General features: G+C 37.0%; 2 protein-coding genes and 1 long non-coding RNA gene across 3 annotated transcripts in view; 1 reads left to right on the top strand and 2 right to left on the bottom strand.

The window, feature by feature from the left end:
- The window catches only part of LOC140143753 (uncharacterized), a 30,817-nt gene extending 26,006 nt beyond the window's left edge, over positions 1-4,811 (top strand). The window contains exon 11 of the mRNA XM_072165568.1: positions 4,717-4,811. The gene's annotated coding sequence lies outside the window, so the exon portion shown is untranslated. The remainder of the gene's footprint in view (positions 1-4,716) is intronic.
- LOC140143713 (uncharacterized) lies at positions 829-22,812 on the bottom strand. The gene is made up of 15 exons (XM_072165525.1): positions 22,429-22,812; positions 21,569-21,900; positions 19,941-20,208; positions 15,797-16,220; positions 13,225-13,244; positions 12,431-12,733; positions 11,835-12,080; positions 11,229-11,312; positions 10,796-10,996; positions 8,017-8,145; positions 6,448-6,758; positions 4,779-5,040; positions 4,417-4,533; positions 3,792-3,867; positions 829-2,869 (listed from the first exon to the last, which is right to left on the bottom strand). The coding sequence occupies exons 1-15, from the start codon at positions 22,481-22,483 to the stop codon at positions 2,110-2,112; spliced, it is 3,588 nt and encodes a 1,195-aa protein (XP_072021626.1). The 5' UTR covers positions 22,484-22,812; the 3' UTR covers positions 829-2,109.
- Positions 16,523-19,801, bottom strand: LOC140143754 (uncharacterized). The gene is made up of 3 exons (XR_011857790.1): positions 19,685-19,801; positions 18,865-18,969; positions 16,523-16,602 (listed from the first exon to the last, which is right to left on the bottom strand). It is a non-coding gene; the product is annotated as an uncharacterized lncRNA (long non-coding RNA).
- Positions 22,813-24,338: the final 1,526 nt, after the last annotated feature.

Genomic DNA, 24,338 nt, shown 5'->3' with positions numbered 1-24,338 from the left:
GAGAATGGTTTATATCTGGGTAAACAAGTGTAAATTATTTTATATCTGTAGGCTTTAGACTTCACTTCAAATAACACTTTTTAGTAGAACAAGCATCATGATAGTTCATGCTAGGATCTTTAATTGTTATAAAATGGGACTATTACATGACAAAGGAAGATTATAAACTACAGTACTTTATTCAAGCAAATATCCTAAGAACTTCTACAGTAAATGTTCTCAGAAGTTGTCTTTATTAGCATTAACAACAATTGTAAAGTTGTACAATATCCTCTCTAAAGCCTCCAGGATACTTTCCTGCCGCTTGCCGCTGCGGCAAGCGGCAGGGCGTTTCAACCAATGACAAACCTTGATTGTGTCCGTTTGTCTGCAATACGTGTGCGCCACGGGCAGGGTAGTATGAAACCAGCATTAGCCTTAGCCAGTGTCCGATTTACAAATTTTTTCCTACCTGCACTGGTGCATGTAGCCCAAAATGTCTACATGCACAGCAAAAAGTGTGCATGCACCAAAATTAAAGCAAACATAAAATCACATTGAATCACGATCATTGTCAGTTAAGCTTGTAATAATATTCCCGGCTCCACTGTCATTGTCATTTTTATGCCGATCACTCGCCGATTTCTTAGCCAAAACACTGGATGCTGTGGCTTCATCTGTTCTAGAACTAGTCGCCGACGAGGTGCACGATTTCCAGAATGATGCATGTGATTTTTCAGCTATCTCCTTGTTTTCTAGACTTTCCTATGATTATGTTCCGTCTATCAACAAATACACCACACAATCCTAATTCCGGTTCTTTTTTTTCAATGAAATGAAAATGACAGCTTCTACATGTGCGAGGGTATCGGAATTGGTGGATGACGTCACATTACGCTAGCCCCTCTAAGGGAAGTCATAGTCTCGGACCAGACTATATGTGGCTATCTCGAATGTTCGTTAGGATCGACAAGTATCAGACCCTGTATCAGACCGACGCAAACTGGCTGTGTAGGAGACTAGGGAAGTCAATGAAAAAAAGTGACAGTTCTCACGTGATAGGGTATCGGGAATTGTAAATTGCGCGATTTGCGCCAGCCCTTCTAATGAGGTCAGGATATTGCGCTAAAAATAGATTGGGTTTTTCCAAATCGGACTGACTGCTTGTTTACTTTTGTATATTGCCTTGTCATATATCGCTAGCGCTAAAATCGTACGTGCACGCGTGCAGGCAGGTAGTGAAAAGCTGCATGCACAGAGGGAATGTTACATGCACTGGTGCAGGTATGCAGGTGGTAAATCGAACACTGGCCTTAGCTATCAGTGGAATCTTTTTCCAAATACAAATAATATCAACCCTAATGTGTTTTTGTTTGGTATCTATTTATCTTGGTCTCTCAGGGACTAGCATGTTTGTTAATTTTAGTTTTATAATTTAATATACAATAATTTATACACTGAAATAAAGTCAATGATATAAATAATGGAAAATCTTTTAAGTATTTGTTTTCTAGCTCTGAATTTTATTTTGAATTGTTGAAAAGCAGTTGTTACTTTTGCTAATTTCAAGAGTCACCAATTGGTGCAGTGTGCACCACTACAGAAGATGGCTGTGCTTTTGCAATAATAAAACTCGTCAAACATGGGTGCCCTCAAGTGGTTTCGGCCACCATGTAAAACTTCTGAGGTAGTTGCCCAAGACACTTCATAAGTTAAGTTTATTACATGACCAAACCATGCAATTGAGCAACAAACTGAATGAGATGAATTATTGCTCATTTTACAAGTCGATGGTGAATCTCTCCCCCAGAAGGCTTCATGGCGATTGATTGTTAAACCCATTATACATCTATGACAAGATATAACCACCATAAAACACTTTTATGTATGTATATAACTGCATATGACATTTTTATGTACATTGGTTGGGCTAATATAAATTGTAAGTTGGGCCTAACGAGTAGTCCAGTATTATGAGGATTGCCATCATATTAAGTGACCAGCTATTTTTCTATATCAAATAGGCCAACTCAAACCTGATATGTAAAATCATCCCTTTTTGTCATTTGAAACAGATGTGCTATATATCTTGATCTTCTAAGCTCTGATCTTGCATTGCTGCTGCACCTATTATACATCATAAATAGAATTATCCACCCATCCCTCTTCTTCATTTTGCACATGAGTAGGATGTTGCTGGCTATCTCCACTGCCTCCCGAATTTGCATACAGAGTATTATCTATCCAGCCTTGATTGCTTTGGGTAACCATGGCTACAGGCTCAGCTGCCATGGTAACATGAGAAGATGTTGTTTGGGCAGTTGGTGTTTCATCATCAGTGGAAGATGAATAGATGGTATTGTCCATCCAGCCTTCTTGAGAAGTTGTCAGTGGTTGTCCAGATGATTGACTGCTACTACCTGGTGGTGTGTCAACATAAGTGTAGTATTCACTTTCAAATGGATTATTTTGGAGTGGATTACACTGGTCTTGTTTTGGCAGAGTGTGGTTTGTTGAATCCGGATTGCTTTGAATCGATTCGACCTGAATTTTAGTTTTATTTACGCATGCATATTCATCAAAATTGGAACTATTAGCATGTCCATGGTCTATATCTGCATAGGGGTATTCAATAGTATTTGGATTATCTTCTGGAATTTCCTGGTTTTGATCTGGACATGCATAGGTATTATCACTTATATGTGCATATCCATTAGTTGGATTATGCTGATCTTGGCTAAAATCTGCTTCTGCATATTCATTAGGTTGGTCTTGAATCCCTTGGTAGATGTTTCCAATAGGTGTCTCTGCTTGTGTGTCTAGTGGTGATAACTGGTTGTTCTGTGGATCAGCCAGCTCCAATGCAGTAGCTTTAGATGTTCTTTGATTTCTATATATCGATGAGATGGAGAAAAATGAAAAGGGCATTATGTAATAATCAACACTCATGCGCATTATTAGTGTTTGTAAAGGTTTTACAAGGCTTATTTGAAAGCTAACATATATTAGAAATAAATAAAATAATCTTGATCTGCATGTAGTATTAATTTCCCAGGGAGTATTTGAGACATACATTTCATTGTCATCAGGTGTTTGCAAGTGGATGTTGTGAAATGTTTGAATTTCTAGATTTACTAGATGTTTTGCTAAAATAAACTATAGTTCTATAAACAGAGGAAGAGGCTTACGCATCATACACTGGAACATGGAAACATTCAAACATTACAACTAGCGCACAAGATCAAATTAATGATGCTTAATCATTATTCTTAATATATCAATATACAGGGGAAAGAAGAATTACGCATCGCACACTAGCACATTTAAACATGAATTTACAAATGGAAACATAACATGCATAGGCAGATATACCAGAGAAAAAACTCCGGACACACCTGCCTGTGCCGGCACTTGAACCCCAGACCTCTCGCTTGTCGGGCGAGCGCTCTAACCACTGAGCTACACAGACTGTCCCTGATAAACAGGACTCAAGTCTGGTACTTATGGATATGAGCAGTCAAGGGTGAACAATACAAACAACACATTACACACCAGTGTACAAGATCAATTAATGATGCTTACCCGCCAGCCTAATATAATCATACAAACAGAGAGAGAGGCTTACGCATCATACACTGGAACATGGAAACATTCAAACATTACAACTAGCGCACAAGATCAAATTAATGATGCTTAATCGTTATTCTTAATATATCAATATACAGGGGAAAGAAGAATTACGCATCGCACACTAGCACATTTAAACATGAATTTATACAGTAATTTGGTAATATAGTTCTATGTGATATTACCTGAAAACGAACCAAAGCAGGAACAAAATTAGAATGGTGAGCACTATGCCTCCTACCAAACCTCCAGCAATGGCAGCTGTATAGTATTTCAACAAATAAGAAAAAACATACAGTAATTTGGTAAATCAGTTGTATAATATTAATAATAATATTTAAAGACACACATTTTTTATCACAAGGAATCTCAATGCTAATTGGGCATACAAGACATGAAAAGATGACTGAAATACATATTATGTACAATTCAATAATGAAATATTAATAAATATCCACTATCAAAAGACAAGGAGAACAATAGTTGTTATTCTTTAATTTTTTTGAATATAGTTGAAATCTATGTCAGGTTATTTTATAGAATTAGTATTATATAGAACTCATTGAATTTGGTCATATAGCTAAAACTTGATCAAATGGCGAAAACAAGAATTAATGGAACAAATACGGTACTTGTGATAATAATGGTTGACCGAGTTCGAAATGATCATGAAGTATACTTCATAGTTGTGTTGCAACTTACTTGATACGCTTACTGCTTGAAATTTGCGCTGCAAGTTTCAAATTGGACCCCTGCTATCGGTCGACTGCAAGCAGTGCTGCATGGCACTAAATAGTATATTGGCCTTACCTGTGTTGTTTGTGCTGGTATCAATACTGATATCTGGTGCAAATTTGGTAGGTATTGATATCTTTGTTGTGTCCTGTGTCCCCTCCATTCTTGGGTGGTTGGTGCTAGAGAGAATTTCTGCAAATGATATAAAATATGGATACTTTAAATAACAATTTGGCCATTTGCAGGCTCATTTCTCGTTAATTTTTTTTTAATGAAACATAATATTTCAGGAGTGTTTATGGTAATGTTCAAGTTGTATTTAGTGATTTTTTTGTTTCAAATTCTGCACGTATTGACTCTTGAATCTATTCACAGGAGACAACTATTTTGCAAATGGTCAATGCAGAAGGTCATTGCTTTCAGGTGGGTCAACATACCTGTACATAAGAAGCCATTGCCAACAAATCCTGGTTTACATATGCATTTAAATCCATCGTCTAAATCACTGCAGATTGCATGAACATCGCAAGGACCATTTTCATCATCACACTCATTCAGTGCTATACATCCAACCACATCAAATCGCAGAGCGCAATACTCCGTACATTTTACTGGATTGATTAGTAGAAAGCGTGCAGTAATTGGAACTGGTAATGGGAGTTCTACCACTGAATCTATATCTATGTTTGCAGTAAGTTTCTGGGAAATATAATTGAACAAGCACACAACAGTTTAGCTGAGGTAGTAATGTACTGTAGAGTTAAACTTACTCATGCTTTTTGTATTTAACTGAAGAAAACTAGATTAAAAAAATAGCAGCAACCCATGGAATATGAATTGGCAATTACATGTATAGCCAATTAGCTTTATCACATTTCGAATGTACAGTAGCCATGCATGATAGCATTGCTCCTCAGTCTAGTTTTATATACACATTTGTTGTCTGTTTGATGAAAATTAGGAAGATTTTCTTTAGACTATCTAACACACTATTATCACTTTTGTATACTACACTAAGCCAAAAAAGAAACTTATAATTTTTCACCAGGCCATATCTTAAAATCCTGTCCATCAAAATTAACCAAAATTACACGCAGGATTGCCTCAATACTCTACTCTAAACACATGTCAGTAACCAATCAGTTGACCAACTGACACAACAGCAAAATGCACTGATATGGGACAACTTCCTGGACCACATTCACAGCCCTATTGGCACCCAGCAAAAGAAATCTGTGAGAATGGCATCTTGAATCACAGGTCACAGCAACCAATTTTAACAACATTAAGTTAAAAACATTAAAGAGAGTCAAAACAAACTTACCAGGATCATTATGTCACATGTCCAAACAAATAATGAAGTCCTTTAGTAACGGGAAGTATGGGGCAATCTTCCCCAGGATATCATCAGGAACTTGGTTGGAAGCATGAGAAGCAGGTGCACAGCATGCGTGCAAGCGCACGGTGGACATACCCGTTACTAATGGACTTCATTATTTTGTTTGGACATTTGACATGATGATCCTGGTGATTCAAGATGCCGTTCTCACAGATTTCGTTTGTTGGGTGCCAATAGGGCTGTGAATGTGGTCCAGGAAGGTGTTCCATATCAGTGCATTTTGCTATTGTGTCAGTTGGACAACTGCTTGATTAATGACATGTGTTTAGGGTAGAGTATTGAGGCAATACTGTGTGTAATTTTGGTTAATTTTGATGGACAGGATTTTAAGATACAAACATAAAAAAAATTATAAGTTTCTTTTTTGGCTTAGTGTAGTATATATAGAAGACAACAAAATAGGCTACAGCCCATTCCCAAATAAACACTTGTCTGACTTCAGGGGTGAGAAAGTGTTTTATTTCAGCAATGAATTTTTTTAAATTCAAGATAAATATAATGCCAGAAGGCATGCTACATGAGCTTTTCTGTGCTAATTTGTCATGTGTTTCCTTCTGTCCGAAACATGTCACTGTCCGGATGCATCCCTAAAGCACCTCTTAAAAGTAAAACTTATTAATGTGGACAAACCCTATACACTTTCGAACTAAATGCCAATTGACCCATTGCCATATAATCTTGACATCAAATGCAGCTGGTAAACTCACCATTGGCTTATCGTCTTCCTCAATGTAAGTCAGTGTTTCTTCCCTATACCCTGTTTGGATTTCAACTTCGGTAACCCATGCATTGAAATAGGAATTGCCACTACCCTGGATGAGGACCTTCGTCATTGTTACTGCAGTTGCAAATTCTACCTGAATCCAAGGATCCGGGACTGAATTTTCTGCTGTCCAATAACCGGAATTTCCCAGGCGACCTTTGTAGGCCTCATAGCCGCTGTATTCCGATGACGATTTGATTTGTTTGTCTTTGATTGCTCCTGATTCCAGACCAAGATTATCAGTTTTACTGCATCCTGGTATCACATGATATCAGTTAAATCATAAAAATAGTACAAAGAAACAAAAACGACATTAGATCATTAAGGTACAATGTATTTATGACTAAATGACATGATATATACACATGTACGTTATTTATCTTGAAATATAACCTGCAAAAATTGCCAATCTGTTCGCAAATTTCATTTTTATTTGTGAATATTAGCACAATTAGTAAATAGTGGCATTTGTTCTAGACAAAAAACAAGCTGAAAATATGAAGAGTTTGTTCTGTAAATTTTGTTCATTTTGAACAATTCCTAAGAAAAAATGAAGTTTTTGACTCCCGTTTTAGTGACGTTTCACCACTACTTAAAGATGAAGCCACTAGTGTAGAGGTGAAACGTCACTAAAACGTGAGTCAAAACGTTTTTCTTAGGAATTGTTCAAAATGAACAAAATTTACAGTTGAAATCGACATTCCTTATGAACTTGTTCAAAGGAATGAAGAGTTTGTTGCCAAAAGGCATTTAGAGTCCAATTGTGTCACATTTTTCTGGTATATTTTACATTTTTTTTAAAGTTTAAATGACATTTAACGATTGCCATGGATATGTTTTAAGCAAAGTTAAGTTATGGCCTAATTCTGTCATTGATTCATGTTAATATTTTATTCCTGGGATTTCATTAACCCTAACACTACCAGGTACTACAAAATACTACTTGGTATATGCACTGTTGTGCGCGCATCCAGAGAAGATGAGAAACTTCCTGGTGCATCCCATGTGATGTGATGACGCAATCACCCTAAGTGATATATAGGCACGCTTTCACTGGCCAGGCCAGTGCAAGACCTGTGACCTGTGACAAACCTAGTGGTTGGCATGCTCAGGGTCTCTGTTCGAATCCCACCCAGACCTAAACAACTTCTTTCTTTATTTCCTCTTTTTTCCTTCCCTTCCCGTCGCCTAATTCATATTTCAATTCTTATATCTTTACAATGGGCTATTCCATTTAAAATCCACACTACCCCTGTGGAAGATTTTGGAATATCTTACACAGAGCGGGTATGAATTTCAAATGGAATGAGCACATTATGCATCTTCATTTGAATTTCATACATCATACGTGAAAGATGCATCATAAATCTTTTACAGAAGGAGACTGTGTTTCAAATTGGTTGATGCGCTAATTTCATTTGAAATTCATACTCCCTCTGTAGAAGATGTTTCAAGTTCTTCCACAGGGTAGTGTGGATTTTAAATGGAATAGCCCGATGAGAATCATCCTTACCAGAGCAAATAAGTCCAGCATCACGTTGATGTCCACAGTCATGTCCTCCCCATCCTCGATGTTTGCAAGCAGACATCTCATCTTCATTCCCATCGCATTCAAGTCCATCTAACCAAACAGGTCCAGTACCTGATGTAAGAAAATAAGTTTGATACCCAGTGTTTATCATGTTTATCCAAACAAACAATGTTGAACTTGGTAATGATATTCAAAATGTGATATTTGAACCTTAGAAGTAAAGAACATTAATTTTGTAATTAGTAATATCAAAATTAGGAATAAAGGGCGTTTTTTGAAATTAGGTATAACGGTGAAGCGGTCCTTGGAGATTGAGATAACGGGATGTTACCATTTTTGATACAGGATAACACAATAAATAGCTGTTTACTGTTAGTAAACTGTACACTCTTAAAATTATTTAGTCAATTTGACTTTTTGCTAGTAAAATAAGATCTTTTTATTTATCTGAAGTAGGGTATGTGAATCGTTTGAACTCTACTAATAAGATCTCACTAGATATTCCAAGTCAAATCTTACCCCAAATTAGTGTAGAGAATCAGGTCAAAGTTGACTTAACACTCAGCTCAATGAGTAGGGAACCATAATAAGCCAGCGCCTATTTGGCTGCTTCACGGCCGTGCACGCTTTGTGCACACTCCCTCGAGGAACTGGAACTAGTTCTATGTTGACTTGGAAAATCTAGTAAGATCTAATTGAATACCTGAGTGGAAGAAAGGCCCAACTCCATTTTTTTACAAAAATGAAATGAGTTAGACCCAGCATTTTATTGCCAGCAGACTGTTCTTCCTTGTGTGTAAAAGATGAGCCAAAATCCACTCTCTAAAATAGTCTTCCACGTACAGTTAATCATGGTTTTCATGGAAGAAAGGCCCAACTCCATGGAGTTGGGCCCTTCTTCCACAAATATTGGGTTGAAGAGAAATTTTGTTCATCCATGAAATTTGCTTTTCACTACCATAAATGTTCTTGCTAACATATTACATGCTTCTACTTGTGCAATTACTGGATAATTGCCAAATTTCTGTAGCTATTTATAACACATCTGCTTAATGAACGGGCACTTGCAGTATATGAGTGGAAGAAGGCCCAACTCCAGTTCGTATTAAGACCTGTACCGTTGCCATGGAAACATCATGTATAATTTCGAATGTATGTAATACTGTATGTTCATGTATTAAAGGTCCCCTGAAGATGAAAACATTCTGTCTGTAAAACGTTTCCAAATATTACGTATTTTCTTAATATCTCAAAAACAGTTTTGATGGAGTTGGGCCCTTCTTCCTCTCAGGTATTCAATTGGTAGAGTTTAAACCTATACACATTACTAAAATTGTTCACTTAAGGGAGCTTCTGGAATACACTGTCCTCTGTACCCTAATACATGTAGCTACATTGTATAATTTAACTCCTCAAAAAAAGTTTGGAAACTTTCCAAATATTTGAAACCTATTTCGTATCAATACAAATATTGTTCTCTCCTGTCAAAAATGACACCAAATTTGTGGCCACAAAACCAAAAATGAAATGTGCCATATATGCCATTGTCTGCGCCATTTGCATCAGTAGACATAAGTAAGGAATATCACAGTTTCATTAAAACAATCACCATTCACCTAAAATCAGTAACAAGTAGAGAAACCATGTGCGTTCACAACAGCATGCTTCTTATCAACCTGGCTATACGCTCCTGAGGGATGGTAATCCTCTCTTCAAGCAAGATCTGTTTTAAACCAGCCAAGTTGGATTGATTTGTCACTCTAGTGCGCTCAGCCAAACCAAGTTTGTCCCAGAGATGTTCTGTAGGATTAAAGTCCGGGCTATTAGCTGGTCACTCCATTCGTTGAATTCCTTCTTCTTGCAGAAAGTCATTTACAACTCTTGCCCTGTGTTGTAAGTCTTGTAGAGCAGCGTTTGGTCCAAGGTTTAGCAGAAATGGGACTGCGATGGGCTGAAGGATGTCAGCTCCATAGTTGATTGCATTGAGATTTCCGTTGACTACTACCAATCTGGTCTTTCATGTCATCGAAATTCCCGCCCATATCATCACGCTTCCACCACCATAGGCTGTTACTTTGTCAATGCAGCAATCTGCAATACGTTCGCCACGTCTTCTCCACATTCTCACTCGGTCATCCAGCTTCCTCAACCCACCTTGACTGGTTCAAGACAGATCTTGCTTAAAGAGTGGAATGCCACCCTTAGGAGCATGTGGCCAGGTTGATGGCCAGGAAGCATGAAAAGAAGATGCCCATTACGGATTTAAGTAAGTGATTGCTTTATGAACAGTGTGATTTTCCTTACTCATATTTACTGATGCAAATGGCACAGACAATGGCAGATTTGCACATTTTGTTTGAGACCTTGTCTTTCAAAGACAGTTACTCAACCATGGAATAAGTTATGGTCACAAATTTGGTGTAATTTTTGACAGGAAAGAACAATGCTTGTATTGATATGAAACAATATGGAAATAGATTTCAAATATTTCTGATATATAGCCGTTTTGGAAAGTTTCCAAACTTTTTAGTGAGCAGTTTATGTTACCCTACCCTTACTTACCCCAACTATAATCTAAACTTTATGATAAACTTAAAAAATTTAAAGCAAGATAGCACAGGTTATCTGGAACGATGTCAATTTGAAGAGAACGATGCACCTGTTAATAAAATCCACTTTGTAGGTTACCCTGTTTTTGATGCGAGGGAAGGCATGAGGTTTTGTCTCCTTTGCAAACCCAAATTAAAAGATTCTGTAGTACCTCTTCCAAAGTAAGCACCATGCAGTGCTTTGACTGCTTCATATGGTAATCCCAATTGGCGGCATGCAACCTCGGCGTCATCTGTGCTCCAGTATGTATCGCACACGGTTCCCCATTGATCATTGTAGTATACTTCAAGACGACCCTGGTTGTAGTTGTCACCATTCACAAGACGAAGACCTGCATTAATTGCATTATTCTCTGTTGGAAAAAAATAAACTAAACTGAGTTCAGGATAACCATAATAGCTTAAGGTTATGGTTTATTACAGTGATGATGTCGTAACCTGATATGCTATGGAGCTGTAGATCGCTGCATTATAACGATCATATGCATAGGAAAGAAGCTCAAGCGTAAAGGCCTATGGTTAAATCGGGAACAGACAATTTGAACCAAATTGTTGGCCTATGCCATTGTAAAGACGGAAACTTACGAAAACAAAGTGCAGTGGCCTGTAAGTTATCCTGACAGTTGTGTGTGTCCACTTCGTAGAAGCAAGCTTGTAGTTTATTTCTGGCTGTAACGATAGAAAGAATAAGGAACATGAACTTTACCGCCGAAGTAACAGGACCACTTTAACCATGCATACCATATTACATGGAAGCCTACACTCAGTAAACTTCTGATGGAAACATCAACAACAATTATTTAGAAGCCTTGACTAACTAACAATTTGAAAAACGTTGGAACGCATTGGTTCATCTAAGTAGTAAATGCAAGGTTTTTAACTATAAATAAATAATCAAACTATGGCAATAGAATACATGATTGCATCTTTGATTCATAAAGAGGCCTTAATAACGTAAATTGAAAAAATAAATTAAGATGTCGAAGCTGGAGACATTATCTTCTTATATAACAGTATGTAAGAGCTCCTGTTACCTTAGCACAGAAGAATGATAAAAAGACCCATTGTCTTTATGGCATTTAGTTTTGTTTGTTGTTTTAAAATGATCTTCTTGTAGGAACTTGACAACAACCTGAATAGGAGAACGAGGGAGTTGGTTAATAGTATTCCCGTTATAAAAACGTTACTTACAGTAATCACATCCGACATCGTTCACCGTATATGGAACCACTGACGACAGGCCAAGACCTTCCGCAAATTCCATATAGACCACACCACCTGCTTCGTAGCCTAGTTGATTACAAACCACCCTGGCAGCTTCATTATTCCATTCTACATATTGACTACGTTGACAAACCGATATCCATGTTTCACCGTAATAGGCTTCTATCCTGCCTATGTTTGGCGCAGGACCAACCAGGCGAACATCGGATACCTCTAAAATACAAACAAGTACACATCTGAAATGATGACACACGTTTTTTATATGACTTAATCATTGGTTTGTGCCTATAATTCGTGGTATGAGTTTATGCCTATTCTTTTGCCGCTGGAGTGCCTATAATTCGTGGTATGTGTTTATGCATATTCTTTTGCCACTGGGGTGCATCTATTGTCATTAACACGGGCGACATCATTATTTAAATAAAACAACATGAACAATCATGACGAGGCGAAGCCCAGTTGTTTTACGCCAAAAATAATGATGCCGCGTGTAATATGAGACGATATGCACGACAGCGGCTAAAAACAATGCCTTTATTCTCCAAACATCAAGGGGTGTTTACCTGAGCATATAATGCTGACATCCTGACTGTGGTCGCAACCAATTAAACTATAGAAGCATTCTCCAATCTTAGCCTCGTATCCTTGACAGACAACATCGTTTAAAAAACTTGGACCTGAACCTTCTCCAAAGTATGCCCCTCCTATGACTACAGCATGTTGATAAGGTAGCCCTAGTTGAGCACAGACAACCTTGGATTCGATGAAACCCCACCCGTCTGCACATACAGTCCCCCATTTCTGGTCGTAGAAGATTTCAAGACGGCCTTGAAACTCGTCCCCATTAACCAAACGAACGTCCCAATCTGCCGAGAAAGGAAGGAAGGAAACACACATTTCGTTTGAGAGATTCTGTAAAAAAACCTTTGACTATTAAGATTTAAGACGCCTGAAAGACTTAGAAGTTTGTGGAAATTGCCCTGAGTTGTGCTAGCTTGGCGTAGACATGGTAGATCTGAGACCCGGACCTGAGATGGGGCCTCGGTAGCATTGATCCATAACCCTCCCCTGTAGGCCTGTAATAGGTTGTTGCAGAGTTCTTACGGGAAGATCATTTAAAACAAACAATCGCCTCCACACCCATTCACCCACCCACCCACCCACCCCAACTCGGAAAGACTCTCAGGATTTCTGTGAAAGCACTGTTTCATGAGGACGTGTATATATTATATTCGATTGGAACAAGAAATTTGACTAAACACATCTAGTGTAATGATACTACGGTTCAAACATGTAGACCTACGCAAAAGTGCCGGTTAATATCTCATATTCATGAATAGGCCTACCTTACTCTTACTGACATTTACCTTGCGGCTCCTGTGACAAAGATGCCATGAATAATGTTGCTAAAAGTAACACCAAAATCATTCTGAAACTAATCAAGACTAGACATATATACAAACGCAACTAATAGACCTATAAGGTAATACTATGGTGATCTTACTTTAGCTCCAACGCTAAAGCATAGCTGTGCAGAAACCGGAAGCATGAGTATACATGGTATACTAGTACTACGATGTCCTTGATGAACAATTTGATCCACCGGAAAGAGATAAGCGCAATGACCATGATGACCGACACTGAGCGCATAATAATACACTCCTCCCTACGTCATGCATTACTTCGGCTAGCCCAATTTCCCGAGTGCATCAAGAAAGGACCCACTAGATGGACCTGTGAGGCCTTTAGCTGCCTCTTGGTGGACTAGATTTCCCTAAATTGAAAATGTATTGATCAAACAATACAAATGAACAAATATAGGGCCTACATGATATTCAAGTATCATGTCTCCATTTATGCGTTTACATAGTACAGTTATCAAACTTATCAAAATGATGCACATCATGCACTTGTTTTTTCTTTTACATAATAACTACAGGAATAAAGCATCGGGTTAAAACATCTCCAAGTCACGTGGTTTACTTTATGAATGTTAATTCGCTTATTGTTACTGAGTGGCTGACAATTACCATGCTTTCAAAAGCCAACACAATGGACGTGCTAGAGATAAGCTTATTGTCCCCTTCTGCAATAGGATTTTTGGGCGGGATCAAATTTGATTTGAACTAACAAAAGGATAATAGTAGTTTAGCTGTGACGAAGTATAACCACATGGCAGTCTGGGTCAAAGACTATACGAATTCGTTTCGAGGAAAAGTCAGAACTCCCATTTTCCCATGGAGTCTTGTGAATAGGTGATGAATTTTTACACTTCACACAAAAATTACTCATAGTATCCAAAAATTTATTTCAGAAATGAGAAGACAGATTATCATAAAAAAAAAGGAAACGGCAATCTTTAGTCAGCCATCTTTTCAGTCTTCACTTTCAATAAATTCAAAAAAAGTTACATAAAATTAAGATAAATCGGTACTCTGCCTTCTAAATCAGATTAATTATTGTAACTTGATTGGGTATCATAATATCTGCCCCACAGTCTCGGTTCGGTCCGGTCTCTGGAAGCTTCTGGATAATTGAACGATACATGATTACATAATAATAGCCTATAAAACATGCCATAGTCCTTTAACCTTATTGTCCCCTTATTGCCCCCTTCAGAAGTACTTGTAAAACAGATTAAGCTGTAATATTTTGACACTATAATTAAATGTATTCAATTAACTTCAGGTATTTTTATTCAACATTTGACATAATAACGATAAATACAATTACATACTGTCAGACCAAACAAGTTTGCAACTTCCACTCCCTGGCTTCCACTGGACGACCCTGATGATAAATTATTTACGAATTCGGTTGTTCCCTGCGATATTTTGCTATAAACGTGTAGGACGTCGGGTACCATAATCTTTTTGTTGAACTTTGCAATACGGATCCATTTTAGTGCATGGAATGGTCACGATTGTTCCACCTCAGCATCAGACATGTCAGATGCGTTGCGAGCATTAGATGTTATATATTTAGGGTGTCTAAATTCTCAGACCCATGTCGGAAAAAACTAGGACCAAAGGTTTCTTGGTATCGTTGTGATAGAATCCAATTTTCACGCATTCCTACACCTCAATGGCAGCCATAGATGGGTCACCCCTTAGGTCTATTCCACCTAAAATGTGAAATGATGTGGCCTTGGCGGGGATATTAAGCTGCACGGTGTTACACGTAGACAAAAGAATGATGAAAGTTTACAACATAATACAATTTAACATCGATTTTTAAGCGGATGTAATACACCCAATTGGGCAGTGTGAACAACACCAGTTTTGTGCAGACGGAAAATGGCCGACTGAATTCTGACCATCACTTGGCTCGTTGGATTCGTCTATAGGCATAAAAAGTACATGCACGATGGGGAGAGGAGGACAAAATTTTGAGAGGAAAAAATAAGAATACGAAATTGTGGAATGTGCATCTACCTTTGGCCCGGTTTTAGGTCACAATTGTTTTAATTTAGCCCCATTTCAACATTAAAATTACACATTTTCTCGCACTTCGCCCACATATGTCCCGGTAAAGTCATTTGTGTGAGGATACTCAAGCAACTTGCAGCAAAATTTTAGGTTAAAAAAACTTAGTAGTGGGGGGTGTAGAGCCAGGGGAAAATCCTGTTGCCGTGCTCAGGGGCCAGCAAAAGATAAATCTGGCCCTACATATTTTACTCTGTATTAAATCTAACTGTGATTATGCAAGTCAAGTCACAAGATTTACGGTCGACTCTGAGTCTCCAGTCGAGTCATTGGAGTCAGAGTCTTGAGTCCTAAAATGTCGAGTCATTCGAAACGAGTCGTTACAAGTCTGTTGCAGCCACCTCGGTTCGGTAGCTTCATTGCCATTTGTTCGGATGGTATCCCTCCCATCGGAAGTTGCCTATATGGTATTGTCCATCCATCTTCTTCGTTGTCATTCTTTACATCATTGTCATGTATTTGCTTTCATCAAATCTTGCATCTGCACCATATTGCTGATCGGAGCCTCCGTTGTGACCACTCTTCTTGGATTTCACCACGATTGCATATACGGGTGGTTTTAATTTCGAATGATTCCCATCGGCGTCAGAACTAGTGTATGTTGGCTTATTTATCCGCCCTTCGTCTCCTGCTATTACAAACCTATGATGTGGTGCTGATGGAGTTTTGCCGTCATTCGTCGTGTTTTTATCTACTTGTTCGTATTGGTGATCTTTGTTCCGTTCTTGTACATGCATATCAATATCATCGTTGGCTTCATTTGAAATTGGTAATGAGTCTGATTGGTGGTCATGTGATGCAGGATTTGTTGTTACGTCTCCTTGAAATCCTTGCGTGTTGATGCAATAAGGGCCGTGAAGCTCAAGTCCTGAGTTTGTGGAATATGCAGTTCGCTTTTTGTGCATTTAACAAAAGAAAGAAAAGTTACGTGACATGAATATGTTGTTTGAAGATCTTTTTACCAATTTGAAAAAAATAAGAGTGTGTATAATAATAATTATTGCAGCCAATATCCAACCCGATCATTTAGGATAGTACATGCTGTTTTCCACCATTCAACTGTAGTATAAAAAAAACCCGCAAAATATGCATCGTGTCGCACAGAAACCAATAGCATGTATAGACAAAAATCATATTTGAAAAATAACAAAATGGCTACTATGAGACTCACCTGTAGACTAGCCATACAACCAACGCAACCAGGGTGACTAAGGATATGACACCAATAACAGCTCCTGTGATTATTATTACTGCAAAGGAGATCAATATGTTTAGAATACCAATTTCTATTTTCGCCAGCGCATAGGGCGCTGGTACCTAATTCTGAGATGGGGTTTGTGTACACTAAAGATTAGCTAAGATTATAGCCTTCTTCTATTGCTATGAATTATTTTTTTTACTTCTCGTGGTGGAAATGTTTTTGATGTCTGCTAATTCGATTTGTAAGGAAAAGAATGTATGTTTTGCCGTTTCAACGAACGAAAACGATTGAGTATTGCCAAAGTTATGTTTGAATTAATTATGACTTAAAAAGTTATCATATGTTAGGCCTACACATATAAACATAAACTTGTTCAGCAATCAGCATATCAAAAAAATGACATGGTCAAAGCGGGGAAATGATCACGAGGTCATATCAGTGGACTACTGATAGCATGATGTTTGGTTGCCTGTGAGTGCATAATTGATATGTTGATAACAGATCTAATAATGTTGTGGAATCAAAATCTTCATTATATGGACCACATTGAAGTCAAAGTAATTATCTATCCTATCCTGTATCGTTTTATGGATAAAATTGACTCAAAATGTTATTTTGATATTGCTATCTTTAACATCAGTTTTGTCTTTTCAACGGGAAAAATCCGATTGAAAATAAAGTTTTTAGGGGCTAGCTATAATATTGAACAATATATCCATATTTTGACATGCACTTATAGAAAATAAATAAATTATTGTCTTACTTTATAAATGATAAATACTGTAAAATGACACATAACTAAAGTGAGGCCAATTTCTATCTTTTTTATTTGTTTCATAAAATTACATTCAACAAAATGATTGAAGACTGAGAAAACACACAATGCAGATTACAGAATGGAGTAGGTAAGATGCCATGTCCATAGCTTTGCAGGAGTTTCGGACTAACAATCAACACATTCAAAAAATACAGTTTAAAAGTGAAGATTGTAGTGAATGATCAGTCCTTTATCATGTGCTTGCCACTATCTACTTTATAGTAAACTATACATTGCGAAATAATATAAAATTATTTTAAAATAAAATGTGCATGTAAGTTGAGTTAACATAGCGAATTAACTAACAACTGCAGTGTATTTCTTGATTTTATAATAAGCATGGGTAAAAAGCAGTAAAGACAAAAATACAGAACAATTTGGAGTAATGAATTAAAGAGTTGACAGGAGTTATAGGAGTTAATGTGTTTTGCTGTTTCAGTGTGCATGTTCTCACCATTGATGGTTTGGTGAACTGTCATGTAACATGGATGTAAGCGTGATCCTAAAAAATGCCTTTCACGGTGGCCCAAACTATTTACAAGACCTCTTCTGCATTGACGCTGGCCTTCCCTTTTAAAGGGAATTTTTATTTAACTTTTGACCTGAGCTTTTGATATTTTGGGAGTATTTTGGAAAAGCTTGGAATCGGACAAATAAAATAGAATACGGGAAATCTCAAACGGGGTGGGGGTGCACTTCAATAGGAAATTGGTGCAGGGCTGACACAGCAAGGGGCATTCGTTGAGAGACATATATATTTTATAAAAAAAAAAAAATTTAATCATGAGGGTCATTGGCTGAGAGCATAATTTTTGGCATTCAGTGCGAGCAAAATGTGAAAAATATGGGTCTTTGGGTATTGCAGATGAACCGTTTGAGGGTCATTGGGTAAGAACATGACCTTGTTAAACTGAGATCTTTGGGTGAGAGTTAAAACAGTCCGACAGAAGCCTTGAACATTGGAATTTTTAGTTCTAAATGGCTTCAAATTGCTTTGTTATTTCAAAATAAGTAACAAAATCAGTGATAAATGAAAGTTGCTTTTCAAATAGAAAAATAAGGACCTGGGTGACATCCGACAGAGCATGTGTTAAAAGAAAAAATTGGGGTCTTTGGGTATTAACAGCGATGCGGAGTCTTAAAAACCCTATATATGTGTCACCCCCGAAAGTGGGAGTGTTTAAAGTCTCTTAACACATTACCAGCTGTCCTGACAGTTTTGCATAATCGTAGGAATTGTTCCTTCACACTGACATTTTAAGCGGGTTCGATCGTATGAAAGGTGAAATTTACAAAGAAATATTTCATATAAATATAATATATGAAATGAATTTTATATTATTTAACACAACTTAAAGTCAGAGTCGTTATCCGATGGCTTTTTTCGTCGATTGTCAATTAAACTCTTCCGTTCACTTCGATGTCAGGACGTGCTCCATACTCCGATAACGCTACAACACTGATGTATTTTCGTGTGTACGAATAATTCCTTACCTGTTCTTTTTGTGAATTGTGGAGGGTTGTATTCTCCAGTTATTTGTGTTGATGGTGGTGGAAATATTGACGGGGTTGGCTTTTCAGTGGATAAATGATTTATAGCTATAAAAGAGAAATGAATATTAAAAAGAACATTAAAAAGCATTGATGTTTGATTTGTTAATTTTGAGTACTATTTGAAAGATTTATATAACATTTCTTGGCGTTTTAGTTGACGGAAACCTCAAATTTTACGCTCATTCTTTTTTTAGGTGGAAGAAAAGTTAGTGTTAATTCAACAAAATCACGAAGGGAGCTAATGATATACGAAGAAATATAACTTTTCCCCCGACTTTTCCATATGAATAATTGTAAACGTGTCGTTTATGTGTTTTATTTTTTACTTTTATTCGTCTTGCCCTAACAGCAATTTTTATTTGAACTTCAGCGATGAATTTGTATAAACCTGCATTAAACGTACATGTTTGGCACTTTTAAGTGCCAAACATGTACGTTTAATGCAGGTTTAAACACCGGTAAAACACCCCGCAGCAAAGCTACAGCTATAATAAACGATTTCATCTCTACAAGTATCTCCGTTTAGCCCCTAAGGCAGGTGTTTGAAGAACATTCGTTTTCAATATGTTTAGCCATAAATCATAAGAATATGTTTCACCATTTCGATTAAACGTTTGGTCTTGGGTATCCACTAGGCTAGATGAAAGAAGTATAACTTATTCCATATGAATAGTTATAAACGTGTTGTATATGTGTTTTATTTTGTACTTTAATTCGTGTTGCCCCAACAGCCATTTAACATTTGATCTTAAGGACGTACCTGTTTGGCACATGACACCTGTAAATCCTGCAACACAGCTACAGCTATAAGAATCGACTTCATCCCTACAAGTCCCTCCATTTAGGCAAGGGTTGGAAGAACATTCGTTGATATCTGTGAAATAATAATCAACGGTTTTTCCACTGTAAGACGATACTCAGTAATAATATAAATTTCTTGCCAAGCACAATTTATATATCAAGATATTACTATCATTTTGGTAATTTTAACACAGTTTATTAATATTATACTCTACCTTCACAATGTGAGCCGTTTCCGAAGTATCCTGGATGACATATACATTGAAAGCCGTCATCCCGATCGTGGCACTCAGCATTGGTGTCACATTGATCCGTATGATTGCGTGACATACATTCATCAATCAGTCGGCAACCAAGAACCTCAAAACGCAATCCACATTTGTTGTGACATTCTATTGGTAAAATGCGCAAATATCGTGTACGGACTCTCTGCGGGAATGTTATTCTTTCGATGGAATTGATATCTGTGTTTGCTGAAAAAACCTGGAAGAAATATATCAAAATTTTCATATAAATAGTGATTGGACCGAGTAAAGTTCCAATGGTTTAATGTCGCAAAAAAAGAGGGTGGGTATAATTCCCATACAATTTAGAGGTTGTTAACGTGTGGCTGTAACCAGAGAGAGACTGAACATTTTGAGCAATTCCTTTAACAAACAAGGTTGTTCAAAACAAGAAAACCATTTATAGATTGTTGTTTTCACCTACTAATATATGAAGTTCTAGATTTTTCATTCAAACACCATAAAGCATTGCTAAGCATTATTGATGAAATCAATCCAACAATATTGCACGAATGGGGTTGTTTGGAGGTAAAATTCTGTGCTTTTACCATTCACAATGTACTACTGACCAACACGGAAGTATTTATGTGGTGTTATTCTTGCTTTTGTTGAAATCATTCTATATTCAATAATGTATTAAAACGAAAGTTTTGTATGCCCCAGAAAAATCATACAGATAAATCATACATATGGGGCAGAAATAAATCCCGTTATATCAAGCCTTGGGATCTCCTTTGTGGAACCATACAACTCTTCTCAGTTTTATTTGTCTCAATATTTCAATGTATTTGAGTGTAAACACTGCTAGGTCATGCTCTCTTCCGACACCATAGCTATCAGGCAATGCTATCTACTGAAGATAGCAAGATATCCACGTATTTAAACAAACATAGCTATCAGACATTAGGCTATCTACTGAAGATATCAATATATTCATGTATTTAACTCAACATAGCTATACAGACATAATGCTATCTACTGAAGATAGCAATATATTCATTTTTAACCAAACATAGCTAGCAGACATTAAGCTATCTACTGAAGATAGCAATATATTCATGTATCTAACTCAACATAGCTATACAGGCATAATGCTATATACTGAAGATAGCAATATATTCATGTTTAACCAAACATAGCTAGCAGACATTAAGCTATATCTACTGAAGATAGCAACATGTTTATGTATTTTTAACACAACATAGCTATCAGATATAATGCTATCTACTGAAGATGGCAACACATTCATGTATTTACCCAAACATAGCGATCATACTTGATGTTATCTACTGGAGATAGCAACACATTCACGTATTTAACACAATATAGCTACCAGACATGCTATCTACTGAAGATATCAACATAATCCGTTTGGAAACGAGTACTGTAGGGACAAAGTTAATTTTCCTTGTATATCTTATACATTAATTAAACTTTCTTTTACACTATGACACTGTTGTTTTACATCTGGATGTGTAATGCACCTGAGAAAGTGACATAAATTGCTGACATAAATTGTGAAATAAGTTTCTCTAAATAACAATATATCTTCCAGTTACCTTAGGACTGCTTTCATCAGTGATGTAGGTCAATGAGGTTTCATTGCCAATCTGTACTTGAAATGTTGTTACCCATCTGTTAGCTTTATTTTCATCTCCACTGCCCTGAGTCTCAATCCCTGTTACAATCACCGTATCCAAGAAATCGACTTGTATCCAAGAGTTTGATATTGCGTCAGACGCGGGTCGCCAATACCTAAGTTCCTTTGGGTTGTTGAGTCTGGCTCGCCACGGATCGAAGGTGCGACTCCTTGAACGATATGATGATGCAGTGATTTGGCTGTTTTCAATTAAACCATTCTGCATACCAAGTTCATCAGCGTCACACAAAACTGTCAAAAAGTAATATGTGGGAACGTGAGATGCAGCACTTTTAGGAAAAATATACACAAAAATGTTTACTTTTGCGCGTGTTTATAATGTAGGCTAATAACAGAATACCTGAATAATGTTATCAACTTATCACTAATTATTTATAGATTGAACACTAACATTTGAACGATAGTGATTAACAGGCATTTAAACCCAAAGTGAAGCAAGCAAGAAAGTTATAATTATGTAAGCAAGTTATCCAAACAAACAAATGTTGCAACTGAATCATTTTGTTTGCTTTCAATCATTTGGAATAACCGACAAGGTATAAATGACTTATGATTATGTGAATCTGGTCAACTCCCGGGGGTCAACTAATCAAACTATCCAGCAAATTTTATTTACTGATCACCCGTAGAACGTCAACATTGAGAAACACTGGGCGCTTTTACTTTCTGATGGTGAAACAGGTTACTTTAAAACATCACCCATTGACTAATTTAAATGGCATACTAAATTATCATTATTAACTAGCTAAGTGTACTTACCTTCTGCTGACAAAGCAGGTGAACAAAGAACAAAGAGTAAAATGATGAAGAACATGGCGATGCTTCAATGATTGATCTTTGGTCGTTCATTATTTTATATAAAGTGCGTTCTGTTTAATCAGACTATCCAACAAATTTTATTCGATGATTACCCATAGAGCGTCGACATTGATCATGTTGAGAAACACACGGCGGTTTTACTTTCTGGTGGCGAAACAGGTTACTAATTTAAACGGTTGCTCTGCGATGTAAATTCCCTGGGAATTGAGGCACAAATGTACGACCATGACGATATCCTGCTTCCGAGGCTTTTGAAAAAGTTCAAATTATGTTGGCGGTGGTCATGATGGTGTCATAGTAATATATGTCAATAAACGACAAACCTCTATACGTACATGTACATAGCGAACAGTTCGGATATCCGTACAACACGGAAAGTTACCATAAACAAGATTTAAAGTCTCGAAATGAGTTTGTTACGAAGTACTCTAACCCTAATGCTATTGAAACCTGCAACCTGCGTCCGTACTCCCCGTGCAACACGGGAAGTGTAAACATTATAAAACAATAATACAAGTATTGAATTTGAAGTGTCCTTAAAAGCGCCCAAATAGGGCAAATTTGGGTTTGTTTGTGAACAATTAATGGTATACCGATGGGTATCAAAAAAGTCTGCGTGGTACATCCCCGTACAAAAATTTTCGAAGAACTCCTGGCTAAATTTGGCTCCGTTGACGCATTTTTGATCTCCCAGTATAGCTCCTTCTATACGGAAGTCCCTTTACGTCACTCGATAAATACCCACAAAAAACACCAACATGAATGTTGTATGACAATAGATGAATGAATTTCACTTTTGATAAATGAATGAATAGACGGGTACAAAATTACACCAGATCCAATCACCAGTTCCGCATTTATAATTATGATATACTGAATATATAAATAGCGGATCTAATGGAGAGTGAGGCAAATGCTGGCATAGAAACAATTAACGTTTTGCATTTTTATGTTATTTATCCAAAATTGAAGCTCAAATGAAAATTTGGTTCATAATTAATGCATTGCTATCAAATGTAAGTGAACAATAATTATTGTCACACAGGCTTGTCAATGGAAATTTTATTTGGTGTATTACGCCACAGATATCTGTGATTACACGGCCTTCCTCGAGGTACTCATGTTTACTGGTTTACGGCGCACTGAATGTGCATGCACAAGAACTTAAAGGGGGATCCAGTTGACCAGGCAAACTCTCAAGGACAACCCAATTAAGTAGGCTTAAAATGTAATCAAGTCAATGTTCACCTCTATACCACCAAACTTTGTACAGCTCCCAACTTAATGTGTTTTCCAGATATTTATAGCGGGGGTACTACACCCATTGATTTTTTTTGCATTTTTTGCATTTTGTGAAGAAATTACAAAAAAAATTGGACAAAGTGGTATGCAAAATGAAGGGGCAAATCTTCTCGTTTTATTGGTGGCATCGGTATCAACGTAGCTTACATGCTTTTAAAAGTAGAAGCCAAAAGGTGGTACATCACTGATGATTTAAATTCACTTCATTTGGAAAGCTTACTATCAACGGATTTCGTTAAAATTTTGGATATGTGTTGCTAACACATTAGGGAAATAAAGTTGATATGTAAAATGGGAATAAGTGGTTCCTGATTTCTTTTATGACTTCATGAAAAAAGGAACTGGTTAAAATGCTTCTATTTTCAATGTTGAGCTATATTTTGTATTTTTAACTAGCGACATTATTTCACTGAAACTTAATTAAGCCACAGGTAACAGGTTACCACAACATACTACAGCAATGTTGAAAAAAATTGTATTTCTTGTCACCTAATCCACCATATTGGGTAGTTTTCCGTAAGCTTCACTTTTGTGATTTTGGTAACTAT

This window comes from Amphiura filiformis, unplaced genomic scaffold (assembly GCF_039555335.1).
Source record: "Amphiura filiformis unplaced genomic scaffold, Afil_fr2py scaffold_26, whole genome shotgun sequence".
Taxonomy (NCBI): Eukaryota; Metazoa; Echinodermata; class Ophiuroidea; order Amphilepidida; family Amphiuridae; genus Amphiura; species Amphiura filiformis.
The sequence above is the reverse complement of the archived record's forward strand: the minus strand, read 5'-3'. Positions and strand labels throughout refer to the sequence as shown.